Source organism: Nymphaea colorata, chromosome 3 (genome assembly GCF_008831285.2).
Source record: "Nymphaea colorata isolate Beijing-Zhang1983 chromosome 3, ASM883128v2, whole genome shotgun sequence".
Lineage (NCBI taxonomy): Eukaryota > Viridiplantae > Streptophyta > Magnoliopsida > Nymphaeales > Nymphaeaceae > Nymphaea > Nymphaea colorata.
In genome coordinates, this window is record NC_045140.1 from 2,086,344 (window position 1) to 2,099,426 (window position 13,083).

Sequence of the window (13,083 nt, forward strand, 5' to 3'; positions counted from 1 at the left end):
GAAAGCCTATAAATCATCCTAAAAACATGACTTCTTGCGACATAGATAGAATTTTTAAAAAAGTAAGAGTATCAATCTTTCTGGCTGATAAACATATTTGAGCATAAAAAAAATTATACCATTCATTGGATTTTTGTTTATGAAGACTGATACATGCAGTGACAAACCTAACATTTTAATTCAGATCTCGTACTCGCAAGAGGGTTTAAGTCGGGCTTTTCCCCTCCCAAATCAAAAGAAAAGGGAAAAGAAGGATCACGTTGATTAATCTTAGTTTGGTTATATTTTAGAGGATGATTGAGTAGAAGGATGAAATAGTTCAATCCTTTGTGGAAGGAAGATGAACTTAAAAGTTAGAATAGTAAAAAAAAGTTTGAAAAATAGGTAGTAAGGGATTATTATGAAAAAATGTTGACTATTATAATTGGCTTCAGCCGAGTGACCGCATGGTCCATAGGCGTTCAAATAGCCATCTTGCCGGATCTCCGCCTTCTCAATTGGCTCGAGATGTGTTCCGAATTGGTCTGCTTTCTCTAGTTAACTTTTTCTGTAGCTTAAACTTCAGAGAGAAAGAGAGAGAGGGAAGGAGGAGGAGGAAAATGAGAGAATCTTGGACTTCTTCCTATTCTTTGGCCTTCTTGGGTCCTTTCTTGGTAGTACTTGTGGTTGTCTTCATCGTCGAACCAGGCGACTCTTGGCTGGCATCAAAGCTTTCAACAAGACGTCCACCACCCTCCTCTTTTCCTTCATCGTTCTCAAACTCTTCTGGTCTAAGTTATTCATGGTCGCCACCTTTGGCTTTCCATGCGGGGGAAGAGATCGCACCAGAAGCACAACCCCCTTTTTCTCCTTCTCCAATTGCGCTTCCACCATCACCATATTTGGCTTTGCATGATGCAGCCTGGAGTCCTCTGCAGAGCCCAATTTCTTCTGTATCCCTTGACACCTTTTCTCCTTCTTTCTCCCCGCCACCCTCGAGCAACATGGGCCCCTTAGCTTCACAACTGGTGAGATTGGCAACTATATTGTATTGTTTGATTTCCATATTATGCAGGACTATGGGTGCTTTCGTATAGGCTATGAAAAGTGTCATCTGCACCATATTGCAGTAATTCTTACCTCATGATATCAAAATAATTGAGAATTCGAAAAGGTACTTTTGGCCTCATCTATCACTATTGTCCGGCGTGGCCAACGCCGATCTTTTAAAATTTTTTTTTCTTTTGGGGGGGATTCAATTCTCCATTTCAGTTTGTGCTCTTGCTCGACGTATTGAGTCGCACCTTAAGCACTGAGAATATATGCTTCATGGTAACAGATGCGAAGCTTTCACCACTAAATCCTGCTTCTGTTGCCTTCACTATCTTGTATATATGGAAAGTGCAAGGAATCTGTCGAAGATTGTGCTATTTTTCTGTAGTTCTCGTAGACCATAATTGTAGTTGGTGTTGATCTTATTTGTTTCAGTTTTCCCGTGTCCTTTTGTTCTCTTTCAGACTGAACCAGAGGAGAATGCAAACGTGAACAGAGAAGACAACAACAGGAAGAGGAGATTCGATAAATTAAGCAAAGTTGAAGCATCTCTTGCTAGAGCTAGAACGGCCATCCGGAAGGCCGCCATGTATGGAAATCACACGCCCATAATGGATGCAGATTACACCCCCTGGGGACCAATTTACAGGAACCCGTTCAAGTTTCACAGGCAGGTTTTTCTACCAACTTTTGCACTGCGAAGTATGCATTCTCATTGGCGTAGAAGCAAACATATGAGATTGTTGCTTGCTTAAAATTTTACATCCCCCATCATTCCATGCATGTTAAGTTTTATCCATTTTAACAACTTTCCTGCTATCTAAATATTGAATTAAAGCCGTCTATTTGTTCAGAAGCTACATTGAAATGGAGAAAACGTTTAAGATCTATGTATACAAGGAAGGGGAGCCTCCGTTGGTTCATGATGGACCAAGCAGGAGCATATACTCTACGGAAGGTCGATTCATTCACGAGATGGACAAAGGAAACAGATTCGTTACAAATGATCCAGAAGAAGCTCATGCTTTCTTTCTTCCCTTCAGTATAGTGAAAATGGTCCATTTCATTTTCATCCGCCAGAGGCGTGACGCCAAGCCAATCAAGCGCTTCGTGGCCGATTACATCGACGTGATCTCCAAGAAATATGGGTATTGGGAGAGAAATCGTGGCGCAGATCATTTCATGGTTTCCTGCCATGATTGGGTAAGAGGACCTTGCTGCATTCCTTGCCCTGCTCGATTTCTGTTCTGTTTCTTCTCCGTGCCTCTTCTCGTGCTTTACTAATAATAATCCCCCTTCTCTTCCCCTGCATTATTCTACAGAAGAGAATTCAATCTATGCTTGGTGATTTTGGTTCGTCAAATGTTGATTTCTCAATTAAATGCAGGGGCCTATGTCGTCGAAAGCAAGCGCTTATCTGTACAACAACTCGATTCGAGTTCTCTGTAATGCCAACACCTCCGAAGGATTCAATCCGGCGAAAGACGCTTCGCTGCCGGAAATCAATATGAGAACCCATGACCTCACTCAGAAGGTTGTTGGGGGTCCCTCGCCCTCTCGCCGGCCAATCCTCGCTTTCTTCGCCGGAGGAATGCACGGCCCCATCCGGCCAGCCTTGTTGGAACATTGGAAGGGAAAAGATGCAGACGTCCAAGTCTACGAGTACCTGCCCAAGAAACTCGATTACTATGACCTCATGAAGAAGAGCAGGTATTGCCTCTGTCCATCTGGTTATGAAGTCGCAAGCCCAAGAATCGTGGAAGCTATCTACTTGGGATGCGTCCCAGTCATCCTCAAAGAGGGCTACGTTCTTCCATTCAGTGATGTGCTCAACTGGAAATCTTTTTCCGTCACCGTGCCGGTGTCGGAGATCAGAAACTTGAAGAAGATCTTGATGGGGATCTCGACGAGAAGGTACCTGACAATGCAGAGGAGGGTGAAGCTGGTGCAAAGGCACTTTCTTGTGAACAACCCACCGAAGAGATATGACATCTTCCACATGATTCTGCACTCTGTGTGGCTGAGAAGGCTTAACCAGCGGCCTCACATCGGCTTCAAGAACTGGACGCGCTTTTGATCTGAAAGCTTCCGAAGGTACAATGGTGTTCGGACTGGAGTCGACCATTTCCGCTGCAATATACAAACTGGGCTTGGGGCTCTGGAAGTTTTGTTGGGAGCTTAGTTTTTCTGAAAAGTGTTGTATGATTGTATCTCACGGTTTCAGCCAGCTGACAGCTAAAATCTTAGCCCATGGATAAAAGTGAATGGCTGTACTCTTTCCCTTTTTTTTCCTACTTTCTCAGTTAGAGTAGCAGTTGTATTATTTACAGGTAAGCATGGCAGACTCACTGCCCAGCAGCCGAAACCTAATCCAACCTTCCCAATTTCATCTCTTAGTCCCAATTTCATCTCTTAGATACGGAGTATATTTACATATCGGTGGGTGGCCTTGTAAGATTTGAAATGCCTACAATCTATTTCGTAAAATTTAAAAAATTAATCTTACCTTCCATAATATGGCCAAAACTAAAGGCGGGCGGCCCTCTTGAAACCACCTTCCATGTTATGGCCATAAATGAGACCTGTGTGAAAGCCAACCCTGTAGGAGGGGCTTGACAGGAACAAGTTGAGAAGTTGCCTAGTCAAACATAAGGTACATGGGAAAATTCAAGCCCTTGAAAAATATACACATGCACACCCGGCTGCACCCTCTGGCTAAATGTTAAAACCAGATGTTACCACATGGCTAAATATTTACATGAAAGGCATCATGAATTATCATTAAAAACATCATAAATTGTTGTTAATGTTCTCTTCAGGTGAGCGAGAGGTTCATCTCTATCATTAGAAATGAAGTCCAAAAGCCCCGCCATGCCTTTGGGGTCTTGAGCTACATCGATGCCAGCAATGCATCGTTCAACTTTCATGTCCTCTAATTACATCTTTTAAATCGCCTACACTAACAATCCAGCCTTCTTCCCCAAAGGAAAACTTTGGTAAATAACCAAATATAATACTTGGGCTAAGGGTCAAGTTGATAATTCTTCTTACATGTCCATCACCAAGAGCCCCGGTATCATATATGCCCCCAAAATAAAGAGCCTTGAACACTAGGAGAAAAACGATTAGACCTAACAAGGTTAAGTGAATACCCAAAATTGTGGTGATTTTGTTTCCATCTTTCCATAACAACCGAGGAATGGAAAGGATTCCTTAAGAGCCTTTGATTGAAGAAGCACATCATAAATACTGCCAAAGCCTAGGAGTGCAGAGGAAATTAAGTGAAGTACTTCAAATAAAAAGTATGGAAAGAGGTCTTCAATTTCTCCACCAGGGCCTACCCACCAGCCTAGAGTAGGTAGATGGGGAGGTAAAATCAATCCTTGTTCATATATAGGCTTCTCTGGTACAAAATGAGCCACTTTAAATATGTTCATTTCTCCACACCAGAATATGATTGGGTCACATAAGCTCTGAATAATTTACCATATTTATAAGTCAGGCATTCCCCGCCCACCAAAGGAAACTGGTGGTTTCTTGGCCACAAGCAGCTAAACTTAACGTTCCATTAAAGAGCATTTCCACGGGGTATAACCTCCTTAAGGTTTTCATGAGGGTGATCTTGAGTCATCATCCAAGAATGAATACCTTCATTTAAAATAAAATTTTTGGTGTAGAAAGTCTCAAATTTAGGATCTTCTACTGCCCATATTTTATGGGAAACGAAGTCATAGGCATGTAGGTTCAAAGCCAGACCGACTACCCCAAGAGCAATCATCCGCGATTGGTATAAATAACATAAAGAAATGTAACCAACTTTTATTGGAAAAAACAGCAATCACCATCTTCGAATGAAGTATTTTCTACATTAGCACCATGAATAGCGCATAGAAAAGCATCACCCAATACTCCGGCAACTCCCATCATATGAAATTGGTTCAATGTCCAATTATGAAACCCTTGGAAGGAAAGGATGAACTGAAATATAGCTGCTACACCAAAACTAGGCACAAAGAACCACCCTGACTGACCTAGTGGATAAATCAAGAGTACATCGGAGAATGTGATTGTGTTATAATGTCTCAATTGAACAGATGGTGCAAGTTTGAATTGACATAACATGAAGTCTATTCGTCCGAAAGTGCCATGGAGTAGTGACAAAAGTCCACAAACTGCCTGAATGGCATCAACAAGTGAAATCTCCATAGGCTTCCAGGCTCCATTGCAGCAATAAAAAATGTGCTAAACTATTAGCAAGGGTAGAAATTGTAACTGTTAGGAAATTGCAGCCTTCCAAATAGGAAGTAGCCAATCCATGGGTATACCATGAAATTACAAAGGTTCTACATGTGAAGTACTCTCCTATAGTGAAATAGGCGCAAGGGAAGAGCAATAGACCAAACCAAACCACAAGCCGAAACGGTCTCTCTGTAGCCAGTCATCCATAATATCAAATACATCATTTTCTTCTTTGGTAAATCTACCAAGGGCTATAATCATAGTGATCCTACTGTTTAACTACTTCAACCATTTTTGAACACCCGATATCATTATCTGGGTATATGATGGTTCGATCATCTATAGATGATTCCTCGTCCACTACCCTTTTCAAAATTGTTGATTTCGAAGATACAATATAGACCCTTCCTTTCTACACTACCAAACTGACCTAGGCATGCTAGCTTACCTCAATTATTCTTTCCTATTCGTACGAACCATTAGATACCTGAATTGTCTTATGCCTTATCAATCAGATTAAATTTATGAAACAACTGGCAATGAGCAACTGATCCTTTGTTTCCCTCGCACTTCCTTCCTACATCTATCTCCCCTCCCATCCATCAACTGGTTGATTGTTGGATCTTAGTGGTGATATTAAGAAAAAAATCAATTATTTATGCTATGGATTCTTGCAAATTCTCTACATATATGTAAATTAATAGATTCTCCTAATTTCTAATTATGTGTATATTATACACTATATTACTATAATATAATATATACTACTATTTATTTCTATACTATTGTTTATAAATAATCTTGTTATAATCGAATAAAGTAGTAATAGTATTTTTTTGTTATTGTTTCGTTTTTCTATTGTTTTTTCTCCCTCCAATGAATCTCAAATTCTAGAGTATTTATTTCCAACCAGAATATAAGACAGCTATATGTTGTGTAATATCAATTATTTCTACGAATGGTGGTGAGATGATATCTTGAGCAATTACGTGTCTATGGCTCCTGACACAGATAGATGCGTCGAGACTTCCATGTTGATCACTTCTAAATACAATTTTTTTCAAATTCATTAAAATTTCATGAATGATTTTTCAGTTTTTTTCTAAATACGTCTTTTTTGGCAGTCTACATCCATTATGTGGCATGGGGTTACATCACACACAAAATTTAATTACCACTTGTACGAATCACTTGTAATGTTGCATTTCTCTTGCGACCGGGTCCCTTTATCATGACTTCTGCCCGTTGCATACCCTGGTCTACTACTTCATGATTAGGATTCCTGTGGTTTGAGCAGCAAATAAGGTACCCTTCTTGTGCCCTTGAATCTACAGGTACCCGCAGAAGACCAAGAAATGGCCAGACCTTATGGGTCTGTAACTGTAATGATAGTATCGTTGAAACTCACTAGAACATGAATCACTCCTATTTGTCTTCTACAACCACTTTATGTGAACTAATACATCTATTTCTACGTGAAACAATTCTTGGTATAGGTTTTGTCCTATTTTATTGTCATCTCATAAATATGAGTAAGAGATACAAGACATATATCCATTTCATGTGAAAGCAAATCCGTTATTTATTTGTACATTATGTCACTTAGAAGGTGAAGTTCTTTTTTTGGTAAATATTATCCTTGTCGCTGTTTATGTTTCGGTTTAGAACAAGTTACTATAATTCGTCCTTGCATATGGATCAGTCGGCATTTTTCACAAATCCTACAAACAATTTTTTTTTTTTCATATTTGTTGTTCCTTAATTTCAAATCCACTCTTTGAAAGAAAATAAGTCTTTTTTCTTTAATATCTGGCAGCTAGCTGACTTTAATTCCAAGACCGGTTACATCAAGATAAGAAAAACGGGACCTCCTCAATAAATTATTGATGTGTTGTTTTTGCAATCCATACTTAATGACATTATCTGAAAGTGATTTAATAGGCAAAGTATATCAATTCGATCCCTTTGTATGTTTTAATCGTAGTGTCTTAATCAACCAAAAACTAACGGCTCCTAAAACGCTAAAATTTGGACAGTGGGAAAACCATATTTTGCATAAAATAACTTGAATTAAAATATGTTTTGTATTAAGTAATCAATAAGCATGGCATCTCAACCTCATTTTGGAGTGTTCATGAAAGAATATTTTTCCACCAATCAAACCTGTTCTCATTCACCATCAACTTCCTTACTAGTTTCCTCTTTTTCGATGTACAGTCTTACTAGTTTCCTCTTTTTCGATGTACAGTCTGCAACTTTTCCATTAACTTTTCTAGGACTATGTTATCAATGCACTACGTTCGAGAACCAGCATGCCAGTTCTAATTTGATCGTTCCAACCATGAGCATGGAATTAATCCCATTCAAGCGTCTTTACGGACAGTCCTTCCGCAATAGCTTCAAAATACCCTTTCGTAACTTGAGAGTATTTCAAAATTTTGCCGTGAAAAAGTCATTCATGTGGCCCTTTTTCGATGGACTAATCCTTTCTCAGGAAAGATTTTCCGTTTTCTTACGTTTAAACGAACAGGACTACGGTGGGAGTCAATATAAAAAAAAAATTCCTGGGCTCACCCAGGCGGCCCCCCCTCCCTCCACCCCTGCTTTGAGGGGTTGGCATAATAGATCGGATTTGACCTGATAAGCAGTCATTTTTCATTTTGAATTTTTAGGTCATCAACTTTTTATACCGCAAATGAAATCAACTTTTTATACCGCAAATGAAAACATTAATATGCAAATTAAAACATAATAGAATATTATCCCCAAAGCAGACTTGGTACCATGAAATATAGACAAGTTTGAGAAATATAGACAAGTTTGAGAGTAGAATTAGGACCTTTGTTGGAGGGAGGATAAAATACTCTTACTACTCACTCAACCAGTATATCATATAATTTATTAAAGAGTCTTTTTAAGTAAACCTAAAATTGCCACCATTCGTTTGCAATGCACGGTTCACTATAGATGAGAGAGCCTTGCTACTTGAGCCACACGTAAGTTGCCCTTAACACTAAACAAAAAAAGCCATAAGAAAATTGTGGAAAACTCTAATGAAAGGTAAATGATCTTTTCAAATATGTTTTAACATTTTCCATTCATAAAGTGAGTGGTAGCAAGTTATATTCTATGAACTTAGGTATTTATTTGTAAATTTTCAAATGTTTAACCTTCTTTGTTCATAAAATAAAGTTAAAAGAAAATATGGGAGCAGCAATCTATTCCTAATCCTAAAAAGCGATCTAACGGTTCTGAATTTCCAATTGTGCCTCTTTTTTATTCGTACTTTTAAGGTTTTTGTGTTTCTTTTCAATGTAATATCATGTTTGATTCACTTCTTCTCCACTTTTACTTGATCCTGTTACATAATTTAAACCTTTCGTTTGCAATTTTTTCAGGAATTAAATTGTAGGATGTGGTAAAATGTAGGAACTAAATAGAGTTTTCATGATGAACAATGAACTCCAATAAATCACTGTCACATGTGTGACCTAAGCTAGCGTCATCTGAATATGATTTGTCGTCTTCCTCAGTTTACGCTTTAATTTTATCGTTGGATGTTGGACTGCACTTAACAATGCTTATTTATTCAAAACGATTCAGGACAAACGGCTGGTATTTCCTTGTTTTTTTCCCACTTGTATTTTAACCACTGGTAGTCTATTTTCTATTATCACTAAAATTTTTAATTTGGGTATTGCTTATGTTCATTTGATTTCTTCTTACAATAATATGTCGTTTCTTCATGTTACCAATACTGTTTTTCCATGTTTTTTATAATGTTTATCTTCTAACTATTATTTGGTAACGTGTAATGAGTTTCGTCAGAGAAAATGGTCAATTTTGGACTTTGTATTCTTTTATCTTGTATAGTACTGAATTAAGATTGAACAAAACTGAGGTCAATGCATCTCTATGCATCATTAAATACATATAATGTCGTGGAAGTACTTTGTCGATTGTATACTGCCACAAGGAATACATTGTCACGAGAAATATTTGCTCGGTCAAATATTGTGACAGGATTATTATTGAGAATATGTTGTTGATTATGTATCCTTGACTATATATTGCTACAAAATATGTAAGTTGACTGTATATTTTTGTCATTAGTTAGGATTGTTGATTCTTTAAGTTAAACCAGATAGTTTGGTGATCATAAACTTTCAGGAACTAATATCGCTGTTGTCATAAGAAGACTGAGCAAGTACAATATGTTAATGTACTTATGTTTTCTCATTCGGTCTTCTATCACAATGTAAATGTTAAATCTTTTGACAATGTTTGGTAGAATTCATAAGCTTTCTTTATTTTCATTCTGCTATCTCTATCTCTTACCCGACTAGAGAGAGATCCACAGGTTTTTTGAGTTTACACCGTAAAAGGTCTCGGCAGCTATCAGATAGCATAGAAACCTGATATCAGTAGTTTCACGGAAGAATCATGTCATATCCCTTTTCAGTTTTCCTTTTCTCTTCTTCTTCCTTTCTCTTTTTGGTAGGATGGAGTTACAGGGACTGCTACCAATTCGTCATCTCTAACCTGAAAGACTGCAGTCGGCCGACGGAAGCTCCTCTAAAGAGACCAAGCTCTCGTTCAAAAATAGGAGACAAAGTAAACAAACAGAAAGAATACAAGAATATATCGTAAGAGTAGTGATTTTACAGTTCTAATCATCATCTGTCTAACTCTTGCAAGCCAAGACCCGGCCGTTGGTTGAGTCTTCTGAGCCACACAGAGTGAAGGATCATGTGGAAGAGATCATATCTCTTTGGAGGGCTGTTCACCATGAAGTGCCTCCGCACCAGCTTCACTCTCCTGTGCATCGTCAGGTACCTCCTCGTTGAGATCCCCATCAGGATCTTCTTCAAGTTTCCGATCTCCGACAGCGGCACGTTGACGGAAAACGAGTTCCAGTTCAGCACGTCGCTGAAGGGAGGCACGTAGCCCTCTGAGATGGTGACCGGTACACACTCCAGGTAGATGGCTTCCACAATTCTCGGGCTTGCAACTTCATACCCTGATGGGCAGAGGCAATACTTGCTCTTCCTCATCAGATCATAGTAATTCAGGTTCTTGGGCAGGTACTCGTAGACCCTGACATCGTTATCCTTGTCCTTCCATTGGTCCAACAGGACCGGCCTGATCGGACCGTGCACTCCTCCGGCAAAGAAAGCAAGGATCGGCCGGCGAGAAGGCGACGGACCTCCAATCATCCTGCTCAGTTTATCAGTTCTCATATTGATTTCTGGCAGAGCAGCATCTTTGGATGGATTGAACCCTTCAGAGGTGTTAGCATTGCAAAGGACTCGAATTGAGTTGTGGTAAAGATAGGAGTTCGCAGTAGACGCCATCGGCCCCTGCGTTCAATCGAGAATGGTAAAATAGGACCAATCCAAATTATCAAACTGTGGATGAATTCTTGCCCTGAATAAAACAGGGGAAGGGCAGAGAGGAAGAAATAGAAACAGAGGAAAAGAGAACGAAGAAAAGCATTGCTGCTCTCACCCAGTCATGGCAGGAAACCATGAAATGATCTGCACCGAGATTTCTCTCCCAATACCCATATTTCTTCGAAACTACATCGATGTAATCGGCCACAAAGCGCTTGATTGGCCCGGCGTCGCGCCTGTGGCGGTTGTAAATGAAGCGGACCATCTTTACTATACTGAAGGGGAGAAAGAAGGCATGAGCTTCTTCTGGATCCTTTGTAATGAATCTATTTCCTTTGTCCATCTCATGAATGAATCGACCTTCCGTAGAGTATATGCTCCTGCATGGGCCATCATGCACCAATGGAGGCTCCCCTTCTTTGTATACATAGATCTTAAATACTTTCTCCATTTCAATATAGCTTCTGCACAAACAATTGGGTTGATTCAGTAGGCAGAAGAGAACATGAACACTGGCAGAAAAGGGGACGAAATCGAGGAATGTAAAGCGAACCAGGCCTAGTACTGAAACTGAAACACAAACTTGTCCCCTCAGAGCAATGAGAACACTCAAATGCAGAGTTTAATGCAAAGAGAGTTCTTTCACAGATAGAAGGAAATTGTTTAACACGGATTAGTATCTTCAAAGTAAAAGAAACTTGCCTGTGAAACTTGGATGGATTCCTGTAAATTGGTCCCCAAGGGGTGTAATCTGCGTCTATTATGGAAGTCTGATTTCCATAAAGAGAAGCATCTCGGATGGCTGTTCTAGCTCGTGCAAGAGCTGCTTCAATTTGACCCAATTTACTGAATCTCCTCTTCCTCCTGCTCTCCACTTTGTCAAGGTTTACATCCTCCCTTTGTGCAGCCTGAAGGAGAACAAATTAAAGGGGAAGAACTATAGTAAGAACCAAACGATTTGCAAGAATTGTATCAGACAACCAAACAAAACTAGCACTTCTAGCGCATCGTTCACTCTCCTCCTATCCAAAAGGAACAACCAAGAATATATAAGAAACTCAAGTTAGACTTGATGGTGAAAGCTTTGCATCTCCAAAGAATCATCTATTCTCATCAGTCAAGGTTCAATTCAACAACTCTATAAGATAAATTCAGTATATCACATGATACAGCAATCACAAGAATACTTGACAATAATCGACAGAAGGGTGGTCTGTTTGCTCAAGTTCTATGATAAAATTTCCCAGAAAGAAAGGCATAGGGATTCAGGCCCCCTGTAAGAGAACGATTATGAAGGATACATGCAGTGAGGGAGAAGACTGGATGTATCCAAGACATGCTTTCCAAGTCCAATAGATTTAGCAGCTAAAAAGGGCAGTAGAAACTAGAACAACCAGCACATCTTCGATTCAGCCAAGGCTCTGTTGATCACATGTATCATGGAAAGAGAGGCAAACAGAGTGCTTTGAACAACACCTTCAATAGCCTAGAAAACATAAACCAGAAAACAAAAGGAGCCATTATAATTAAGTACCACAGTCACATCCCCCATACTCCCTTGTCCAACAATAAGGAAGATAGTCGATAGTCAATACCACCATCAAAACTTTTCCGTCACAACGAGGAATTTGCAGTCTTACCTGTCGAGAAGCAAGTGGTGCGGCGGCGCTGGTTGGAGGCAGAGATGAAGATGACAAGGAAGTAGAATTCTGGAACACCGGAAGAGCAGGGCTCGGTAGGGGACTCTCCTGTGTCTCATGCAAAGCCAGAGGCGACGGCGAAAGAGCCACTGAGAAAGAAGAAAATACAGGCTGTACTTCTGGTGTGATGCCCTCTCTGGCATGCAAGGCCTGGGGTGGCGGTGATGAATATCTGACAGAAGATTTTAACAAAGAAGAAGAGGAAGAAGAAAGGAGTGGTGAGTCTATCCATGGAAGCTTTGATGCTAACCAAGAGTGGCTCGGATCAACTACGGAAACCACCAGAACTACAACTATCAAAGGTACCAACAACACCAGAGAAGAGGAAGACGAGCTCCAGAACAGTCTCATCTTCTCTCTGTCTCTCTGTCTCTCTCCCTCTCCCTGCTTCGATTTCTGTTTTCAGCCAGAAAAAGGCTGAAGTATCCAGGAACACATGGCGATCTTGACAAGGCCTCCATTGGCCGAAAAGATTGGCACCTGTCGAAAGCATGCAATTGCTCTGGCTTCAATTTCAAGTAACCGCCGTAAAAACGGCAACATAACGAGATCATAAGATATAATTAGAAGAAAAATAAAGAGCTGTTAATTACTATTAATTCATTGCCTTGTAGTCTGCAGATTCGCTAACCATGAGTGCAGTAAAGTTTAAAGCGAAAAGGCGATTTAGCTTGTCATTTTCTGCTGGTTCTACAGGAGAAGAAACCGTGAGTCGAAGC

The 13,083-nt window shown here is 39.8% G+C and overlaps 2 protein-coding genes and 1 pseudogene across 2 annotated transcripts; 1 reads left to right on the plus strand and 2 right to left on the minus strand.

Moving 5' to 3' along the window:
- Positions 1 to 608: 608 nt before the first annotated feature.
- Positions 609 to 3,224, plus strand: LOC116250950 (probable glycosyltransferase At5g03795). The gene is made up of 4 exons (XM_031624961.2): positions 609 to 1,007; positions 1,497 to 1,702; positions 1,887 to 2,235; positions 2,420 to 3,224. Exons 1-4 carry the CDS (start codon positions 984 to 986, stop codon positions 3,107 to 3,109), a joined length of 1,269 nt encoding a protein of 422 aa, XP_031480821.1. The 5' UTR covers positions 609 to 983; the 3' UTR covers positions 3,110 to 3,224.
- Positions 3,225 to 4,600: 1,376 nt separating this feature from the next.
- Positions 4,601 to 5,544, minus strand: LOC126409941 (photosystem II D2 protein-like; annotated as a pseudogene).
- Positions 5,545 to 9,484: 3,940 nt separating this feature from the next.
- On the minus strand, positions 9,485 to 12,862 carry LOC116251041 (probable glycosyltransferase At5g03795). Its single transcript, XM_031625100.2, has 4 exons — positions 12,305 to 12,862; positions 11,367 to 11,572; positions 10,780 to 11,128; positions 9,485 to 10,631 (listed from the first exon to the last, which is right to left on the minus strand). The coding sequence occupies exons 1-4, from the start codon at positions 12,713 to 12,715 to the stop codon at positions 9,948 to 9,950; spliced, it is 1,650 nt and encodes a 549-aa protein (XP_031480960.1). The 5' UTR covers positions 12,716 to 12,862; the 3' UTR covers positions 9,485 to 9,947.
- Positions 12,863 to 13,083: the final 221 nt, after the last annotated feature.

What these genes read in the sequence shown, in the direction of transcription:
- LOC116250950 (XM_031624961.2), top strand. Translation starts at nt 984, where the DNA reads ATGGGCCCCTTAGCTTCACAACTG. An exon ending in AACCCGTTCAAGTTTCACAG is followed by an intron (nt 1,703 to 1,886) that starts GCAGGTTTTTCT and finishes CTATTTGTTCAG; the next exon opens with AAGCTACATTGAAATGGAGA. An exon ending in TGGTTTCCTGCCATGATTGG is followed by an intron (nt 2,236 to 2,419) that starts GTAAGAGGACCT and finishes AATTAAATGCAG; the next exon opens with GGGCCTATGTCGTCGAAAGC.
- LOC116251041 (XM_031625100.2), bottom strand. Translation starts at nt 12,715, where the DNA reads ATGAGACTGTTCTGGAGCTCGTCTTCCTCTTCTCTGGTGTTGTTGGTA. An exon ending in CACCACTTGCTTCTCGACAG is followed by an intron (nt 11,573 to 12,304) that starts GTAAGACTGCAA and finishes GTTCTCCTTCAG; the next exon opens with GCTGCACAAAGGGAGGATGT. An exon ending in TGGTTTCCTGCCATGACTGG is followed by an intron (nt 10,632 to 10,779) that starts GTGAGAGCAGCA and finishes GATTGAACGCAG; the next exon opens with GGGCCGATGGCGTCTACTGC.